The 22,818-nt window shown below is 32.4% G+C and overlaps 1 protein-coding gene across 2 annotated transcripts in view; it reads right to left on the bottom strand.

The window, feature by feature from the left end:
- The window catches only part of Sema2a (Semaphorin 2a), a 1,027,416-nt gene that overhangs the window by 50,291 nt on the left and 954,307 nt on the right, over positions 1-22,818 (bottom strand). For both annotated transcript variants that reach the window (XM_089642321.1, XM_089642320.1), the window contains one exon: positions 5,440-5,698. In XM_089642321.1, the coding sequence (XP_089498447.1) occupies positions 5,440-5,698 (259 nt within the window). The remainder of the gene's footprint in view (positions 1-5,439; positions 5,699-22,818) is intronic.

The raw sequence follows: 22,818 nt of genomic DNA on the forward strand, positions 1-22,818 counted from the left end.
ATTTCAATACTAGATGGAAGCATTCTTGAGGTCCTTCCACTATAACAGAAAAACAATAACTTAGGCGTAACAATGATCGCGTATTTTTGTGTGAAGATTGTAATATCCACAATACTATAACCAGAGCCGGCATATAAAACAAAACCTCAAGGGCGCTGTAATAGGTTATTCTCTTCGGCTCCCTGACTCTTTGGCTCCTTGGTGCCTTGTAAAGTCGGCGCCATTTTTGTGTTTCAAATTAAGGACGTGTTTAACGGATAAGTATTGGAATTCCACTACGATGACATCCACGGCTTGAATAGAACAGAGGTCGACAAAAGATAAGGTGGGCTCGTAGAAGTGGGAAACAGATGCATAATGTAAATAAAATTATTCATGTAATTTAACACGCTCAGCTACGAACTAACGTTCATTTAAACAATGTTCGTTTATTATTTATTTTGTGTACATCATTTATGTTAAGCAATTGAGCGTGTTATTATTTCATATATTTTTATTTTTTACACCTATACAGACTATTTCACTGTTTCTAATGTTTTAAATGCAATTGCCAGGATTTTTCCTACTTATTTTTACTTTTAAATACAATTTTACTCTATACCTATGATAAGTTTTTATAGCGTACTCCATCTCAATACGAACTATCGCACTAAAGTTTGTTCAATTTTTTTGTTTTTATATATGTATGTAATAATTTATATCTACATTATTTTATGTATTTTTACTAGACCCTGATTTTTAAATATATGTAATTATACTGCTACCCGGCACAGAACAGATATTGTCTAGTGAGTCGGGTAGCGCACATGATTTTGTTAATAACCTTAAATAAAAATTAATAAAAAAATGCTTGTATTTATATAATAAATACATGATATTTAAAAAAAAATCAAAGTATATACTGTAATACTGATGTGCTAAATATATCACCAATGTATGTATGGACTACATGGAGTATTCGTTTGTTAAAAGTTGAGTTAAATTAAAGTTGACATAGAATTGTCACAATAAGGTAGGTACTATTTTGTAATTGTCCTGCCAGGAACATGAAAAGAAATTTAATATAGCAATTGATTTTTTAAAATAAATAAGACAATTAGAATAGGTATTTACTCTTCAAATAATATAAAGTAATTTGGGCCACGAATAAGAGTTGTCAAGCTGCGGAAACGCTAGGTTGGTAGGTACTTTCTCGAAAACTTTCATTTGGATTTTTGAATTTCAAAATAATAATTCAAATGAGATTAAATTTCGAGATTGATAAATTACTTTGGCTTAAGCGATTATGAAATTGAAACGAGCAATTACGATAAGATTTTTAAAGTTCAAGATGTTTTATTTCAAACTCATATATTTGTCTTGGAACTTTTCTCATTTTGAGTGAACTTCGGGGGAAATTAAATTTAAGCTCAAGTCCAGACGAGATTGTAATTTTCTTTGCGTTTGTCGAAATGTGACTGGAATCAGGGGCGCAAAATCCGGAAGGGGACGGTCATTGTTTTAAAGCAGAGGTTCGCTAACGATAAACGAACAAAAACTGTACTGGAAGGTTCTACGGACTTAATGGCTGTATCGTTTACAGGGCGGCTAGCGTGCAGAATACTAAATTTGCTACTATCAACAGTTTCAAAGATTTACACGAGATGGCAGCACTTTGTTTCCTTTTTGCACGTTGAATAAAAAATCAGAGCTTTAGGTTGCAAGACGTTTTCAATATAATGGAGTTTTCATTCACTTTGCATAGATACCCTTTCTTGAGAGTTGTTTGCTTTATTTAATGTGTTCAAAGCATTCAACGCTTAGCCAGAATTTGAATGGATAAACCATAGACTAATTTTAGAAACAGGATTGTGAATTAGATTCTTAAATAGAGAATATGTTCTAATTGGATTCTCTTGATGATTCGAAAAAATAACAATAAAAAATGTGAACAAATAGCGAAATTTTGTAGATTAGAAAAAATGTTATAAACACTGTCAACATCTCTAACTCATTAAACATAGTAATTTTGGCTGTCAGTCTATTCGTCATTTCAAATTGTATTCCCGCCTAAAATTATTCAAGTTCAATAACTTTAATTTTTCAAAATTTTATAAATCATAACAGACACGCGATAAAGTAGGTACCAAAATTATTTTATAATTGAATGATAATTCTTTATTTGAAATGTGAATTTTATCGTTTTTAATATTATTTTTGTAATGAAAATTAACTATAAATGTTTTTGAAAAACAATGAGATTCACACAACGTACAAATATAATATCCAATTATTTTTAACGGGTCAGCAAAGTGTATTATTATGTGGAATTAATAATAAATTATAAATCGATTTATCCGAAACAACACTCCATTAATGTAGTGTTGTTCGATTACAAACAGAATTCAATTAACAACATTCAACTAAAGAAAATTGTTAATTGAAAATAAAAGTTTTATTTCTTGAATAATATCATTAAAGCACTTAACAAAATCATTTATAAATAGCTTTTTTACATCATAAATATCTATGGAATAAGAAAAAAAGAAACTTCATCAATCTTGTCGAATTCCGTTAATAATAATAATAATAATAATTGGATGACATGTATTGCGCCGTTTTTGTGCAAAATCACCTCAAGGGCGCTGTACAAACTTATAATACATTTCGACAGTGATCTATGTTATTACTTAACAATTTATGGAAAAAATATACAGTACAATACTTACCTGGTAGGTCACTTGAGATTAACACGTTGCACGCTTAATACGAAAATATAAAAATTGTAAGCAGCACTTGGTTTCAGCTTAATTACTTCGAGAAAAAACTATTTATGTGGTGCGAGATAAGTTAAAAAAATTTTCATTCAAAGATAAGTTCTCAGGTTAGGAAATACGCATAAATTATTAAAAAAAAGCCAAACTAAAAACACAAAAAAACTATTTTATTCATGTGCAAACCGCTGACTTAAATACTCGTAAACAATAGATATTTAAGTTGAAATCAAGTGTTTTTTTTAAAGAAACTTTGCATGCAGCGGAATTCGACAAGTTTAGTGAAACTTATTAAGATAAGCCTGTGAAACTATTTTAATAATTTTAAAGAAATGCAATTGAACATCAAAATATGAATCCATCCGTTGATCAAATGAAATAAAATCAAATTACAAACAACTACCTTATGCGGAGTGGTTTCCATGGACAATAAGACAAGAACAGAAATGGTTTGTCAAATTTAGTCACGCGATCAATCTTCCAGTCTAGACATTTTAAAAATAAATATACTAACAAAATAATTGAAGTTACCCGAAGTTACCCAATAAGCGTAGAACAAAACCTTTTGTCATTTTCTGACAGGATAAATGAAAAACGTGATTTTAATAGGAATAATACATGTTAGAATGAAAGTTGTTTTGAATTAAAATGAGTAAAAAATAGACGGGTTTTATTATTTTAAGATGATTGAAAAAATTATATTCATCTGTAATGTAGTGGTTTTGGTATAAAAAAATATGCTTGACGTTGATTTTAGACTACCAACAGAAAAGACTTCAGAATAATTACATATTATTATTATTCATATTTTGAAGCCTTTTATTCATGGTAAAAATTCATTTCAATGATTTTTTAAGGATTTAAAAACCTTGTGTATAACTTGCTTCCAATTTATTTACGATTTACAACTTAAAACGGGCATCTTCAGACTAATATGAACCAAATAAAAAGTTGGCAAGGTGTTTTCATCCATAAAAATGTATTCTTTAATAATTTCATAATCAGGTACCTAACTAACTAACCATCAGGCCATTTCTCGCTAGGGTAGGCAGAGAAGACGGACCGCCGATCTACTCGGTCTTGGCATACACTTCTTGCCTCATTCACTCAATAATTAACTTTTACTTTCCATGTTTAACAATCGAAAAATATTCAATTCATTTATTAATCTGTAGGTAGATCACATCGTGGTTTGCACTAATTAAATTTTGAATATTAGTAAACACAGAAATAAAATAAAGGAAAAAAGAGCAGCGAAAAATGTAGAAATTTTTATGTCGTCATATTTTTAATATTTGGAATTATATTAAATTTATATTTTTGGATATTGCAAATTGTACAACTCTAAAGCTAACTGTTGTAGAAAGTTAACAACTTAAGAAAGCAGATTGAATGCATTACAGATAAGATTTTTAATATACTGAGAAACCTAGATGTTTCAAAAATTGTGCTTTTTATAATTAAAGAAAAATAATTTTAACTAATCTGTTTTTTCAGTGAAATATAAAATTGTTCAATTTATTTTCACGGCGAAATGCGATTAGATCACAAAGCAGAAATTACGAAGAATCAATAAGACGTAGTTCAACTTCTGAAACGTTTAGTAGAAATTCATTGTAATAATTTTAGGTATGATTACATTTTCTTTTACTAATGTATTTAAAATCGCTTTTCCCTTTTATATGGGGATCTTCAGACAGATTAAAATCTTATAATAAATTGTTTTTTGCTTTAAAGCTATTCTACTGTAATATTACTAAGGTTATAAATTAAAACATGAGATTAAACATCTATATTTTGCACACAGGGTAATAGTAAAGAAAATGTTGTGAACATAAGGCTTGTGTGTATTAAAATCATCTACTAGTAGTTCTGTGAATAGTAAACCAACATTTTCTCTGAATTCATAAGATTTGTAAGTAGGTACCTAAATACTTCCCTAATTAATTTATAGTAATTATAAATCATAAACATTTGACTTAACATTGTTTTTTAATGACCTTAATGACAATCCTTTTTTCTAACTTTCTTCAGGCCGTTAGTTACACAAATTATTGATAATTCTGATTTAACAGCTCGTAGCAGGAACCATGATTATTCGAACTCTGGTGGTATAAAAAGGTAATATTCAACACGGCTACCATCATGTCAAGATTTATAGACAGAAGAAATACAAAACGCTCGAGTAGTCCCAAGTGAAAACAGGACTTAGCCACGCTCCATCAAATATGACCGTTTTACTAATATGGAGATTCAGAAAGAACGCAAGGCTGATGTAAGCATTGAAAGTGAGAGTTAGATGGACAATTTATAGCGGATGAACGGAAAACTAATCGAAAGAAGAAAATATTACATAAAAGTAGATGGTACACCCAGTAAGTCGGGACACCCGAGCAAGACATGACACAAGTAGCCAAACAAATATGTAAGTAAGCTCGGGTGAAGAGTTAGAATAAGAACAATATGTATGAGACGATCTATGAGTACGAGTGAAGCAAAGAACGTATGCTGTATGCAGAGCTGTGTTAAGGCGGATCATCCTCGTAGAAAACAGGTTAGGTTAGGTAATTCTTTTGCATATTTTATCAATATTTATTTGTCCAACATGGATCCAGTAACCCACGTGTCAATAGTTGTCTATCTACCACAATTACCACAATTTTGAAAATCAGTTTAATAAGCCTACCTGATGAAATTGAGCACTGTATCCGGAAGTGTCTCCGTATCTTTGACGCAAGTTCCGGGCCGTGGATCCGGAACCTTGCTCGTGATAACCGGAAGCCAAGCGGATGAGGAAGTGGCCTGCTCCTTGAACTTCCCGTCGAAAGCCTTCTGGATGTCTTCCGTGGTGAAGGTGCAGATGGCAGACCCCATCAGACCCGTGGAGGCTGTGGTGAAAGCTCCGTAGAAACGGGAATCGTCACCGGGGATCTTATAGATGCTCTCTGTGAAAAAAAAGTTACAAAAAAATGTTAAAATTTATGGAATTTTTGTTTGCACGTAATCAAGAAAACTTCCATTGGGTTTATTTTTTAGTAAGCTACTTTAATTTTTCACTATTATTCAAATAAAAATGACTTGACAATAGTTTATTCGTAAAACTTTTATGGTATTGTCAAAAATATTAATTTTCGTCAGATTTTAGGTAAGACATATAGCAAGGAGTAGGTGGGTACCTACCCCCAGCGGAATCTGCTATTAGTTTATTTTGTCCATGTAATAATAATTATAATAAAAAATTGATGAATTTAATTTTTTTTTATATTTTTTAAAAAATTATAAAAAAAATGATGGTGAAAAATCAAAATAATTTGTACGTATAATGACCCGCGTTTGTAACTTATTATTTGTAACCTATATCTCAAGATGGCCTATTTAGTTAACAGATAATTCACACAGAAAATATTACCTAAATAATAAAAAAATGTTATTTTAATCGACTTATTAAAAACGAAGCAAACTTTTAAGTTGCATTTTAACGTAGTATTTGTATATAGTACGCACTATCCCATCGATATTATCTATTTTTAAGGTTAGATTCAGGCTCGTTTAAAAAAGGTTCAACGACACACTTGACCCGTTATAAAATCATACGACGTGTGCACTCAGTCCCAAAATATTCAAAAAATCATTTTCCATGGGTTATTCGGGACAAGCGGGCAAGGCGATGCAAAGGGTGAGAAACATTTTATCTCTGATAAAGACGTACCGTAAACAGCTCAATAGATGTCCCCAAACGACAAGCCCATTCTAAGGAGAGTCAGGGCCCATCGGTTAGCTAAAGGGACACGCTGAGAGCCAACCCAGCTCTTTGTGACAATGACTTGGCAAATAACCATATCATTTTTGTTGTTGTTGAACTAATTTCTATTCACTGGTGAGATAAACCGAAATATAAGTATGTTATAGGTATATGTGTGCATATCCGTACGTCTGAAATTAGATTTTTTTTAATTTACGTAATTTAATTTAATTAATAAAACGCTTTCGCATATCAAAATTCTTTCTGAAGCTGATACTCACCTTCATTGGCCTACCTAGGGCCTAGGAGTCAGAAGGTCAAAAAATAAATCAACATTTTTACATCTGAAAAGATATTTCTCTTAAAAGTTTCATTTCTGGAGAGAAAGATAAATCAAATCAAAATATTTTTTAGTTTAATGAGTAAACAGTTTGCTGTGAATAGAAAAAAGTTTACATTTGAAATTTAGATCAGGAGAAAACTCAAGCAATGTAGAACGAATACTCGACAATATTTAAAAAAACATATTGTGCCAAAATAAAATTAACATGTCAATCAAAAACTGAACTAAACTTTTAGATCGAGACTAAATTAAAAAAACCAAGAGCGAAAGTATCTTGGAACTGTGACATGGGAAATTTAGTTGATTTGAAATATCCAAATTACGTTTCTAAATATTATGGGGTTGTCCCTTTCAACCCTTGAGAAAACAGATGACAGCCAACCTCCTCCACTTCACACCCCTCTTACTGGAAGGGATGCGTTTTCAATTTCATATCCACGAGTGATTTTTGAAATTGAATAAATTCGTGCGTTAAAATAGATAGGTGTCTTTCAAAATTATTACCTCTTATTCTGCTTTCAGTTTAAGTTAGAAAATATGTTATTTTTAGAAGCTATATTTTCTTTTAATTTGTTGAGTTTGCATATATTATACGTAAGATAATATCATAGCATAGAATATATCAATTAAAAGATAGGTAATAAGGGAACTTAAAACCTAATTACCAAATATTGCTGTTTATTTAAAATGTTACTACGAAAACCATAAAATATAATACTTAGTAAAATCGTAATAGAAGTTTTGATATTATCAAGAATCTGACAAGCAACTAATATTTTGATAAGATTTATTCTCCTGAATGATTCAGAGCTTGATGCCATAATAAAAGCGAGTAAATATGAAATATAAGTAATGTTGTTTTATCATTGAATAATAAGATATTACTAATAAATCTAAACGAAACATGAAACAGAACAAGACAGAAAAAAAGATAACGGTAATAAAATTAGTTCGCAAGATAATATTGTTATTATGAATTAAGTCCCAATGGCCGAGAGGATAGGGGCATTGTCCAAGTAAAACAGAGATCATGGGTTCGAATCCCATTTAAGACTGTTATTTTTATTTATTTTTCCTTGTCTTTTTTAGATTTATTAGTATTATCTTCTCCTTTAATGATGAATGAATTGACGGGTAATATTAAAATAACTTTTCTTTTGATGACCTTCAAAAGTTATTAAATGAAAAGTTTTTCCAATAAATATTGAATGTTTATTTACCCCATTTTTTTATATACCTTTAAGCTCGATCCGAAAACATCTCACGTTTCACTTTACACGAAAATGAAATATAACTTTAAAAATATTCCCAAGATCCGAATATAATAATTCACATAATGGTGAACGCTCTCGGATACATTTCGAAGGAAAAAAAACCCTTCAAACGACAATAAATCTTATCCATCTTTGGGAAGAAGCTAAAATTGCTTGCAACAAAAATTTAATCTTTCGATGAATCGAGGAGGGAGTAGGCAGTATTAGCTGTACAGGCATTTAAGGGATTTGTGTATTTACTGTAAAATGTATCAAGGGTTACTTTCATTTGCCAAGTGAAAGGGAATAGACGAGATTTGGGAGCAGACGACACTCGTTGAGACTGGTAAGCCCTTTAAAAGGTTTATGGTTTCAATTTCTATAAATGCGAAGGAGTCTTGGGTCTCTGGGTGTCTCAGACATAAAGATATTGGAAATGGAAAATGTTCTACACAAATATTAGACAAAGTATGAAAATATAAAAATCATTCCATTGAGTAAGAAAAGCCTGCAGTGTAATCTGTTTTTAGAAATGAAAAATGTATTGGTTTCACAATTTTACGAAACTTGAGAATCTAACATAATTGATAGTATTATAATCATTGAATATTAAAGAATTAAGGTAAGTACAGATAAAATATTATTTACACTGTGTTTGTACATATTGAGAGATTTGAATACTACTATTCCATGGAAGCGTTAGCTTGTGGTTGGCATCACTTGAATAATAGAAAAGATTATGCCATATCGGATACAGGTTGAAAAATGTTTATAGCTTAAAAATAATCATTTTTGCTGGTTTGACGGTTGAGGCCATAGCTCAGTGAATAGAACAGACGCCAACATAGAGAAAGATCGCAAGTCAAAATCTAAATCCAAATTAGAAAACGCAAACTTAAGTAAACAAAAAAGAGATTTTTTATTTATTTAAAGGTGTTTCGGAGTTTTATTGCGTTTCTAAAAACATGGTGTTGAAATTCATAGACTACTAGTAATTTTTTTTTATGATAAAAATTTTATAAAGGCTGTGGAATGCGTTTCACGTTTCAGTGTTTTCCCGGCGTGCAAGGGAAGGCAAGCGAAGTCGTAGAGGGTTGGAGAGGAAGGGGTGGACTTTTCAATTTTCAGACACGTGACTGAAATGGACGATGGTATAAGTTTGTCACGTGAGATGAGTATAAGGAATTAGGGGTAGTGCGTTAAGGGTAGTCCTCAAACTGCTTTCCTGAAATGTTGGATTATTGTTAATGATAACGGAGGTTATTATTATCATCAAGGGTCTACCTTAATTAAGATCAAAACCTACCAAACCCATGAATTATCACAGATTTTCGTTGGTAAATATACAGTGGATGCTTAAATTATATCTAGAAAATAAGTAGGTAGTGAAAATGCAGAGTAAGTATAGACTTATTTTTAGATGAATCAAGATCAATGATTTTATTAAAAAAAGATTAGTTTATATATTTATTTGTTTCTTGGTACCCTTTTATGCATTTTCGTATTCATTAAAATTAAGCAAACAAAATTAATTACTTTTCAAAACTAAATTGATATCAAAGTTTGAGGCATAAAGTTAACTAAGAAAAATATGAGGTAAAAGGTTTTACATATTTCAAGATGCAAGCATTAAATGTTTGCTGGTTTTATTAAAGGTCATTTTTTGCTTCATTTTTCAGGAGATTAATGAATTATTTATATTTAAAATTTGATAAACTTAGTTTCTATCAAAACCCACATACTCTCAGAATCTTAGTTAAAATGTAGTGAATAATAAAACTCGTTCTAAAAATACCGATTTTTTTCGACTATGGACTATACACAAAAAAATGTCACACTAAAAGTTTAGTAAAAAACTGATACGAATGAAGGAAATTTTTATCTTTGAATTTTACTAAACAAAACTCTGAACCTATATTTATCAAGATAACCGGACAACTCAGTACAGTAAAAATTCAACACACTTTTGAAAAGTGATGCAGTCATGAAAAGTTATGAAAAAAAACTAAGTTAAATATGAGGCGTGTTGAAACAAAGACAGCAATCTCCACCATTGGTGTAAAATGAGTTAGATATGGCGATGGATAGAAAATCAAAAATACTATCGACTGCTGCAAAGGTTTTGGAGCATAAACGACAATATTCCATACATTTTTTAATTTTAATATTTAGTTCCACAACAAACATGGCGATTTCCTTCAGGTTACGGAACAAAAACAGCAGTTTTTGTTTGAGCCAATCAGAGACCCAGAAATATGATATTTAAAACCGCCACCCCATACAAAGTGTGAACAGCTGGTGTGATACATAAGGTATTGGAAAAATACAAAAAAAACATTAATTACATTTTACTCAAAATGAAAAGAAGTGGAGATTGCTGTCTTTGTTTCAACACGCCTCATATGTTACGTTAGGTTTTCAAACGTGGTTTATTTTAATTTTATCATCACTTTTAATGGCTTCACTTTTCTTTTCCAATGGTGTGGTTGTTGAATTGCCACTGTCCTGAGTTGGCTTTGAACCGTTTATCAAGCCTTCGAACGTACACCTACACGTGTAAAATAATAGATTTTGATCCCTTGACACACCTATTTGGAGTATTAAAATATATCCGAAGGCAGTATTAATATAGCGTTTGAGAAATCCGTCACAGGAATAGGGGTGAGCCTGCGAAGGGTAGATTCGCTAAAATGATTGCGTAAGCGGAAACGGGGAGGTCCGTACGTGCGACTCTTTTGCGATTAAAATATACGTCTTGGTAAATGCAAGGATCGTAGATCCTGTCCATACCTTATTATTGCTCCTTGAGTGCTTTCAAAATATCTATATAACATCGTGATTTATTTTTAAGGTACTTTTTTTTTTTTTTTTTTTACAGTATTACCGCACAAGAGTCCCAACTGCTCCCGTCTGGAGCCAGTGAGACTATGGCATCCCCAATTGGGGTATGTTGTGAGGCTGAGGGTATTGGGGAGGGGAGGGAGATGGGGAAGAGGAAGGTGGGGAAGTACCTGGCTATTCAGATCTGGTCACCAAACACGGCTAAAGCCATTTCAAGCAACGTTTCAATTCTGAATGGTGGTCTTACACCAGGGCGATACTGAGAGTATCTTCCACTCTGGAACGTGCCGTTACTAAGCAGTATTACGCTTCCTCATTTTTAGCCAACGTTTCAGTGTCCATTATCAGGGAAAATGTGTAAGGTAGGACGTGTGGTCACGGTTTTGGTCATAAAAATCTCAAATCATGTTTACCCACCTAAATACGCGGACGATATTTATTGTTGTATTATTATTATGAAACAAAGTATTTATTTTAAATTACGTTGGTCCATATAGGCTATAACTATCTGCTAATATATAAAGAAATTACAATTTCCTCTGATTATTACTTTTCATTATGCGTTGTAGCCAGCGTAGTGAAAATCAAGCTCATCTAGGTGAGGCTACCCGAAGAAGACGAAGAAGGTAATAAATAATTGATCATGATTCATTTCAGCCAATATTTCGGACAACTTGTGTCGATTATCAGGGCAGATGTGTAGAATGTGATGAAGTGTATTTATTTATTCTTCACAAGTTATTACTTGTTTATAATTCTAAGGCCAGTATTTCAGTAAAGTAAAAGTTAAATTAGTTTGGCTTTTGGTGTAGCTGTCAAGTACCAGATAGCAAGAACTATTAAGCTTAGCTAAGTATCTTATTTTATGAATTGTTAAGTGGCATCGTTAAGTGGATCGCTGGCTATTGAAAGTAACATTTTCAATAGCCAGCGATCACAAGAACTATTGAATAAACATTTTCGTGAAATAAGGGGGGATGGGGAAGGTTAATAGGAATTAAGAATCACCCTGTTGTTCAGATTTGGTCACCATAACTATAGCCATTTCAAGCAACATTGATGGTATCTCAGCAGAACGACACTGAGTGCAACTTTCACTCATTAATTAGCAGCTTATATTTTATCATTAATATATCGTTTTTTATTTACTAGAATAAAATGAAAATGGAAATTAACTAACTAACCATCACGCCGTTTTCCACAGGTGTAGGCAGAGAGAATAGACCGCCAAACAACTCGGTATTGGAACACACTCCTGGCCTCATTCACATTCATACATACTCTTCTATTATTCTGATTCTCGACATGGCCCGACTCAAGTATCTGATTCACTTGATCGTGCCATGTGTTCCTCGGGCGTCCCCGACTTCTGCTACCATTCAAATATGCATCATATATTCCCCTTACACTCCTTTCTTCGCTCATTTGCTCTACATGCCCAAATCATCAAAGCGTCCCTTTCTTAATCTTACTCATTATGCTTACATCAAACCTTGCACTTTTTGCGGATTTCAACATTTCTCACACGATCATACCTGGTTTTACTCACATACGCTTCAAAGATCTTATTTCTACAGCATTTGGTCTACTTCATCCTTTGTCTGCCAGTTCCATGCTTTACTTCCATACATTAGGTTAGGTACCAGAACTCCATTGTAGACTGCTAGCTTCGCTAACTATAAATATAATTTACATACCGAACTAACAACACAAACCAAAAAAACTAAGAAATACGAATAGAAATTTCACATTTTTAACATGTTTTTATTTTCTGTACTTTCGCAAAGTAATATTTATTAACACATTTATCCTTTTTTACATTGTGTTCAAAAATAACACTACGAAAATACATTAAACGAACATCGTAATATTAAAGAGAAAATCTTATAGAAATCACAATATTAATCTTGATTTACCGACCGAAATCAGCCCACAAATCCAACATCACTCAAGGACGCTGAAAAGTGAAATTTATTTGTCGTATTATCTCATAAATATTTTATGTTTTCTCTTTGATTCCAGAATCCTACTGCCAAGGTGATTTCATTTGAGATAAATTGATCGGTCTCGGAAATACTGCGAAAAACGATTTCTTGCTTTCAATACTAACATGATATCAATAAATATATTACTGGAATGAAGTCAGAATTTCATTGAATCGGAGCTAAAACATAATAAATATACATAAATCGCAATAAAAGAGAAGTATTTGAAATTAAATCAACTACCGAGTTTATTTCAGCTGTCTAGGAGAAATGTTAGGTTAGAATATTTAGAATTATTGAGAAAATAAAGACATATTTTTTTCCTAACATCATGAAATTGCTGTCACTGAAGAACTTACGAACTGGACCAGAATTAGTTTCTTACATAAACCTTCAGAATAATCTTACTTTGACCAACAAAATAATAACAGAACTTGAATAGAACCTTCACATAACTTGAAAATCAACTTTTAAATTTGATGAATTGTTCAAATTCTCCGAAACAACCCATTCTTAGTTGATATATATTTATGTATATTATGTGTCCTGCATTTTATTTTTTACAATGCTCTGACAGTGTCAAAATTATTAGATATTTAATTTACGACAAATTTGCGTGAAACGCAATTATATTGAATACATGTCCATCAAGTGAAGCACTTGAAGTGAAACAACACAAAACTGCGCAATATAAATGTTATGTTATTATTATTATTATCAAAATATTTACAAATTTCACTCGAAAAAGGTCAAGAAATGAATTTGAAATCTTTTGAAATTTGAAACTAAGCCTCACGCTACAGTTAAATGTTTAACTCAAAATTCCCTAATAGTATTGATTATTGAAACACTCCGTTTATTCTCGTATAGCAAGGTTAGAATACATCTCGTAGGTACTTCATCCTCTGAGGTGAACAAATATGATTGTTTCAGTGCCTGTAACCGATACTAGAGCGTCCCTTATTTCTCTCCCCTAACCTCACTGCGTCTCGTGTACAGGTGAGGGCGGAACCGGGTACCAGGGGGGCTAAACAAGTGTGGAGATTTGGATGATGGGGGGATGCTGGGTGGTTGAAGGGATGTTTGTTGGTAAGGGGTGAAGCAACGGTGGAATTCGAGATGCTGCCAAAAAAATTCGATTAAGTTAACTATTTAGATTTTATGATTAGAAATTAAATATTAAAAATAATTGGAATTATAATTATAATTTATTAACATGTTTGACGCACTAGTCGCAGTAGTATCTTGCCGGACGAAGATACAGCACATCGATTGATTGAAATACTTTAGTAAAGTCATCTCAAGAGTTAGGATGCATGTTGAGTATATGAGACATTTTATGAATATGAACGAAACAGTTTGCCTCGGTCGATGAGTTATTGGTTTCTACTATATTTGCTTACCCTTGCGATGAAATTGCGTATTAATAAGTTAATTTATTATAACCCTTATTAAGCTCGGGTACAAGTGAATGTGATTGGCTTCAAAAGTACTTAATGATGGTGGTTTTAAAACGGATTTAGATTTTTTAATTAGACAAAACAAGACCGAGTATAAGAGTATTGTACAGCAAAGTAGAATGGATGCAAATTTGCAAAAAGTTTCACTTGGAAGTGGAGGTTTGGAAGGAGACACAGCTGTTACAAGAAAAAATGTTTCGATATGAAAAGGATTACAATTATTTATTTATTTATTAGGAGAAAACACAGATACCAAGACACAATACCATTACAACAAAATTTCAATGGGGAGGAATCCGCCTGTAACTTAAAGTATTTCTCACTGGTTATCTCATATGGGACTCGTAATAAGTACTTCTGATTCTCACTTCAAGCAACGCTTTCGATTATGAACGTCTGTCTCTCAAAAGGCAGACGATGAGAGAATCTTTGACAGTAAAGCGAATTTCAATATATTCCTCAAGAAATTCCATACAACGCATGTGGACTAGCCAATAAAGATCGTAGCAATCAAAAGAGAAAAATAAATGTATAAAAAAAATATTTATTAATTTACTTGCTAGTTGGGAACGATTCACGTTGAGTTGTGTAGCGATTGCGGTTGCAAACGTTATTGGGCCTTTTAAAATATACATTTTTAATTAAAAATGCCAATGTTCCTACCCCCTTGTTGTTGACCAGGTTGCGTGCCCATGCACTGGGGAGTTGTTTGGTCAGGGTAGGAATCCAAGACGTTCGTGCTTCCACTGCCAAATGCCCAGTTAGTGGACTTATAAGAAGCAGGGGAGATATATTTTAAAGGAAACATGATCAACAGTAGACAGGGTAGTTTTTCAATTTGAGAACTTTTGACACCCGGAGGGGTTGGATTGATTTATTTCATCCAGAATAAAGGTATAATATTTTTTAGGCAATTTCATCGATATACGATTACACACAAACATTGATATAAAAAGCAAGTCAAAGTATTTTGAAGATGTGGAGTGAATTACTAATCTAATAAATTATTTGAAATACGAATGATACCGCAGCCTACCAGCACCAAGCGCCACTCCTGAGTGAGCGCTGGGCCCAAGCGCACTCAAGACCACACCCTGCATAGTTTTCCTTATTTGATAATTTATTATATCTATTGTACAAAAAAAAAATGTATATCTATATGGGACGTGTGGGATTGCACAAACCTCCCCACATCCTGGAATAAAATATTATTATTATTATTATTATTATTATTATTAATGACGAGGATCAAAATACTAATTTGGGTCTCTGTGGAACTCTGATTCAATTTACTCGGATTTGTTTTGAATTAAGGTGACATTTTCAAAATTGGAATTGATTGGGTAAAGAATTCAGTAAACTTACCTAAAATATAATATTTTAACAGACAATATTTTAATTGTCATTTTAAAAATTTGAACTGATGTGTAAATATCCCGTGATTTTCGCGGGTCTGCGCCAGCATTGAAATAAGTATGAATGTGGAATAATAAATTATTGTACTTTGGCCTTTATTGCAGTGAGGCAGTGAATTGATAGATAAAGGACGAACATAAATTGAATGCAGTAGAAATGAATAAACCAATGCGTGTTCCGAATTTAAAATAAAACTAAGGCCGATGTTAGTGTAATAGACGTGTTTATTTTTTTGTTGTTTGACTAAGGATTGAAACTTCCTCCCCAGGGCTGAAGTCGCTAACAACTGAGCCAAATCCCGATTGGGTAAGACCGATTTTTTTTTCGTATATTAACGCTGTAATCCAATTTCAGACAAATACGGATGTCATTGGACGTGTATACATGTCCGCGTGTGTATACGTGGTTGCTACCAAAAGTTGCAAGAATGCATTATCATCTACAACAAGTCTATCTGCAGAGTTTAAGCTCGATCGGATGTTGGGGAGTGGAATAATTTCCACTTCCAAGAATCCACTTCATTAGCACATACATTCCAGAAAACAAAGTGAAATAAAAATGGATATTTAAAAAATTACACATATTACAAATTATAGTAGTGTCTTTTTTATTGAAATCTGATGAACTCTTCTCTCATTTGATTAATTTTTGCAGATTATGTTTTTCCTTAGTACAAATACATCTCATAAGTAGGTAGAACAAGAAGTCAAGGATTCCCAGGAAGATAGTGCACGTCTTGTCAAGTTAATTGAATACTTGAGAAGGGTCATATCAAGAATAGTAATAACAGAAGAGTGAGTGTGCGAGTCGATGATGTACGAACGTGATTAATAATTATGCAAGGAGATTGAGTCAAGAAACACTTATGTAGTATCCATTCAATTTTATAGGCTTACTTTACTATGTAAAATATATTTAAAAATATCTTCTAAAACTTAAAAAAACAAGTTCGACTCAGGATTGAACCTTCCTGCCCTGAAGCTGAAGTCGACAAATCTAAAAACCTCGCCAAATGCCATTTATTTCTTGGGAAGTGAGTTAATTTCCGCTTCCATGATTTGAATTCGTTCATTCATTACTGATAGCAAAAGCGAAATTCAAATAAATGTATTTAAAATTAAGTTTGTTGCCAGGCACCATTATATCAAATAATATTTAAACATTTTTACTCTAGAAACATTCAGACGATGAGAATTCCGAGAACCGGTTCCTCGGCGATTTTATGGGTTGCTGGCTGCAACGTCTCTAATCGCATGTTTCAACTTTAAATATAATAAATTGTGTGTGTAGTTATCTTTAATACATTTCAGATATATGCATTGATGTATTATATTTAGGTGATAGATGCAGCGAAAAAATAGGTTCAGCTTTTTTACCTCCAACTGACCACTCAACTCTCCCAACGCTCTGACTAAAACTACCGAATGCGGTCTACACGCACCGCCTATCACATTCCAATAGTAGAACAAGTTTCGAAAAAATATAAGTATGCCTCTAATGTGCCTCTAATTGTAGTTTTAAGTGTGGTTAAACACAACAGTCCTTCGAATCACACCAAAGGTAAACGCTTACAAAATGCACATTTTTTGCAATCTCACCGACAAAACTTGCTGAGATATAAACGATTCCAATACCATTTACATTCTATCCATATGAGAGAAATGCGACATTTTTAGAAATTTTGAAAAATATTTTTTTCATTTTAGTCTTGAATTCCTGTAGTGGCCCATTTAAAATTCACCGGAGCTAGGAGAGCATGCGGGGTGGACAGGGACTGATATAGGATTATGTGCGGCGGAAGGACTAGGAGAAAGTGCAAGAGACAGGTGAGTAGAGGGAAGAAAGCAAGCGGGACGTGACAAGAATAAAGTGTATTGTTACATCCCAAACTACGGTCGTTGCAGACTTCTGAAAGAAATAATTATACCTATAGGAATTTCTATAGATACCTGAGAACGCAGAATAAAGAATAACACAAGAAGTGCCTTGTGGGAGTGTTTCGTTAACCAATTATAAGCCTAGTTTGGGCCCATATATATAGTATAATATATAAAATACAATAGTAATAGTGGGATAATTTATATAGCGCTATTTTTCTGAAAAATCACCTCTTGGGAGAATTCACCATTCCACACAAGAAGAGTTTCACCATGATTATGAAATTCAAATGGGATGGCCATCTATACTTTCAGCCAAAGTATATGAGAGACATACCGCGTGCAAAATAGTCTAGAAACAAGAGATGCGGAAGGTTATTTTGGGTTTCTTTTTTTTCTGTGACTAAGAATAACCTTTACAATTGCATACTTTCTCGTTTTTTCTGGTATTTAATTAATTTTCCAAGCATCTCATGATTGTCATTTGTATTTTATTATGAAGGACGCTGATTTTGCTCATAAACGGCTTTATATAAATCATCCAAATATTATTATTATAGTATAGTATTATGTACCTTGGTCTGATGTTTTAAATTTTACATTTTAGGCTAAGGTTAATAATACTTATTTGTTTAAAGCTGTTAGAAAATCTTTACCTTGGTATAAATTGTTACAATCTTGTGAACAGATTCTAAGAAAACTTACTCTGTACAGTTCGCTCAATCCTCTGAAGAATGAATAAACAAAGCCTCTGCAAACAAAAGAACATCTTGCGGATTAATTGCGCCAACGATTGGCTGAGATATAGAGTGCGTAAATCTCTGCTAAAATACAAACCACTGATGAAGAATAGGATAGACTGGTATTCGACACAAAGAACTCTGACATGATATTGATTTATTTGAATGTACGAACCATACCTACTTAATAAGAAATTCCAGTCAATTTTAAAATAAATAATTCAAAATCATGAATGCTTTTGAAATAATCTCTATACCGTAGTGTGGGTGTTTGCGCAGCGCGAAATCGCGCAAAATCGCCTTGATTTTTAATCCATGCGGCCGACCGAACCGTGAGAGAGTGGTCTGTGTTGTGTCAGAACCCGCAGACCAATCACAGGGCGTTTAAGTTTGTTATAATTGTAATCCTTTTTAAATGACGATTTATTCATTCTACTTATAATTATTGCATACTATAGTAATAATTATATTTTTAGAATCAGCGTTTGTTGGATTCTGAACAAGCTATGTAAATGAAAGTCGGAATATTTTTCACTGGAGTTGAATGATTGCAATTAATTTTCTTTTGTGAAAATCATATTGTAGTTTTGAAATCTACGTAGCTGGTAAGATTATAATAATTCGGGCATGCAAAGGAAAATTTCCCTGAAGAATACTTACCTATGATAGGATAGGATACAAGCAGAAAAAGCTTTGATAATGTAATCGATAAAGTTCAAGGAAAGAATTTAGTTGCACAAACTAATAATAAATTGTGATATGATCATTTGACAGAACCAAAAAAATGTACCTCATTCTCTTAGTAGATATACTAGACGAAATGTAGTTTTGTTGAAAGATACATAAGTACCTTGATCTATTCATGACAGTACTTTGGTGAGGTTTTGATTTCTTTACGATTTTTAACTCTACATATTTATCTGGCCTGTATGATAATGTTAAATAAAGACTATTATTGTATACCAACTTTCATACAAATAAATTTTTATATACTTCAGTTTTATAATACTTTCTGTTTTTAATACCACTTATTCCGACGGAATAAAAAAAAATGTATGCACTATTACACACTTTAAAACCAACTTGATTTAGTTATACCGTATTCAAATATGATATTATACCACAAAAGAATTATTTGTTATTTCACATCATTTAACCATCGCATTCCGTACTAACTGGCTAATCTAGTTGGTTGTATTTCAATAACAAAACCTATGTATTTATAGAGCGTTTAAATCTCCACTGAAATATGAACGGAGAGATATTTTTTTTCTCCCAGAGCAAATTATCTCGTATCAACATTCGCATATTATTCTCAAACTTTGCACAGAGCTTACAGGCAATTTGCTTCAAATCCCGCGAGGATTGGCGGGAATCCTAGCCCGCTTATTGCTGATAAAAATTTAAATCCACTTCAATACACAGCGAACATTATTTCCATCGAAAAAGTAATTTATGGATTTGAAACAGTGTTCTCGGATCGGATTACGCTTATAAAGGGCTTCGCAAGTTGGATTGTTCTAAAAGTGAGTACTGAAGTGTTTGTCTGTCTTTGAATGAAATTATATGTATTAATAATAATAATAGTATTTGGATGGTTTGTATAGCGCCGTTTTTGTGCAAAATCACCTCAAGGGCGCTGTATAAATATATAATATATTTCTAATGATCGATGTTATTACTAACTATATATGCAGATAATATACAGTACTATACTTACCTGGTAGATCACTTGAAATTAACAAAGTTTCATTGTTTATGTATTAGCGAAATTTAGATACAGTCCGCAAGCACAGGACATAATTGGAAAATTGGTCATAATTGGGATTTTCGATATTTATTTTAATAATATATATATTTATGTTATTTAATGAGCGTGTTTTGGAAAGGAAAAGTAAATTTTATGCTGGGCGGTACTACAGAACAAGGTTTTGATCAGAATTCACTTTGCTAAATATGATTCGTCCTTCGTTATAAGACAGATTTCGAATAATTTAAATCCAATAAGAAAAGGGTGATTTGGATGTATTATAGGCAAAACAAGAATGCTACATTAACTGCCAAACTGCTAAAAAAGACCATACATAAAGTATAATAATCAAAAATAAAAACCAATCGTACAAATTTTTGTTTATTTAAGCAGGTACTATATAGGATTCTCACCGCAAGGAATCAATGGAACTATAACACCAAAATAAGGAATTTGGTGAGGCTGAAGAAGATGAAAGAAAGAGGCAGAGGCGGTTCCTTTGCATGTCCATTTGCGCATTGCACTGCTTGTCATCTATATACGAAAGTAAGCTCCAGTCATTCCAGCAAGGACATAATTTTTAAATTTATTTTCTAGTACAAGACTCCCGTGTCGTGCATGTTTCGTTGCAAACATAACTTTTCAGCATCGGGCGGTATCAAGACAGCTCAGTTTGTTGAAATGGTGACATGAGAACGTTGGAGCAGTGCAGCTATAACTCATCCCGTGCACTATCGACGCATGCGCGAAGCGCTTTGAAGGTAAGTGAATTTTGCACCACTTTCATCATGCGTAATCCATAATGCATCCGGAATGAATTCGTTTAGGAATACTAATTTACAGTTTTACTAACAACTGTTTTACGAGATTTCAGTGAAGAGTTGTATGAACGCTGACGGGAGAATTTTATTTATTCTATTATATTACAAATGTAGCTTTGTAGAGTGATTCAATTGCAGTACTCCCTTTAATTAACTTTCTAATCCTGTTTTTCATACTAGGTACATTTTTACACTGCTGGCAACTTCTGAGCGTCACGAGCCGCCTGTGAAAAGGAGAAGGGGCAAATTGGGTTAGGCTAAATCTGGTTTAGAAAGAAAAAGATCATCATGTAATAAAGCAGTAGAAACAATGTGAATGTCATATAAAAGAATTAGATTAGAATTGGATTAAGTTAAGTAAAACAACGTAGCATGATAGTAAAGATTTATTTCTAATAATAAAATAAAATAGTACCCAAACATTGATATAATGATGTCGTCTCCGACAGCCAAATTTCATATTTTTTACAAATATATCATTTCAATTAGAGTATGCCGAAGGTAAAACCTTTAGAATTTGTTGAAAATATCGAATATTACCGAAGACAAAACCAGACAAAATGCTGATTTTTGCGGCCGGCCGAAAAGCGTCTAATGTAACAGGACATTCTCGGCGGTACTGCAGCATTGCCATTCGAATTACGAAATGTACTGCGTGTGACTTTAATGCATAATATTCTTCGACCAAATAAGAAAAGTGTGACTTTATTGCATACATTTTGCCAATTTTCACTTTAAATGCTGAAAACTTACACATTTTTGAAGACATCGAAACACTAATTTTACTGTCCTTAATAACTCTAAATAATATGTATTACATCTTCATCAAAAGTTGGGAGACGACCTCATTCCTATGTGGAACTCTTTTTTCTAGAAATCTTGGATTTTTAGATACTTTGACTAATTTTATGGTTTAAAAAAATCTACATCAGCTCCTTATGGCTCGATATTAAATCGAAAAATTGATATTAGCTTATTATGGCACGACATTAAATTGAAAAATTGACATTAGCTTATTATGGCTCGACATTAAATTGAAAAATTGACATTAGCTTATTATGGCTCGACATTAAATCGAAAAATCAACATTAGCTTATTGTGACTCGAAATTAGCTTACATGGCTTTCCATGATTCTAAACGTAAAAAAATAAAATACTGCTTATAAAATATAACTCCTTAAATTGATAATAAAGGCAAATGTAGGCAAAAATCATTATTAATTCTAGCACACACGAGCGTTGTACCAGTTTTGCCTAGATACATTCGACGAAAATCTATTTTATTTTCTCTTTCAATTAAGATACATAACCCATCCTTAATTCGGTAAAAGTCCTTCTCTCCGAGCAAGGATATATTATTTTCTCATCTGGGTTTTTGTCTTTTCATCAATTCCTCGTCTATTTCTCGCCATCAGCAAGAATAAATCAAATTGACGGAACCGAAAAAATGGCAGCCCTTCGTAATGAAAACGGACGTTTATTGATGAAATGTTTAAGGCTCGGGAAACGATGAAATAAACTTTATTATTTATCTCTTAGTAAAGCAAGTCCTTTTGACAAGACATTTATCTACATACTTACGAAGCATAATACACATTCCTATCCGAGCGTTGGGTTAATTAAAAACAAAATTCAAGGCATTTAATTTGTTTTCTTCTAAGTTTAGATTCTCTTTATGATATTTCGTATGTGTTTATTTCATATAAATTATATATCAATATAAAAAGTACATTGCATTATCCCTACATTTTTCATAGAAAATTATCATTTCATTAAAAAAAAACGAATCGTTTTCAAGAAAATTTCGCGCTGTAGTATCAATTTGTTTCTGTACGCA

Source organism: Hesperophylax consimilis, chromosome 18, assembly GCF_061612785.1.
Source record: "Hesperophylax consimilis isolate HC1 chromosome 18, BYU_Hcon_1.0, whole genome shotgun sequence".
Lineage (NCBI taxonomy): Eukaryota > Metazoa > Arthropoda > Insecta > Trichoptera > Limnephilidae > Hesperophylax > Hesperophylax consimilis.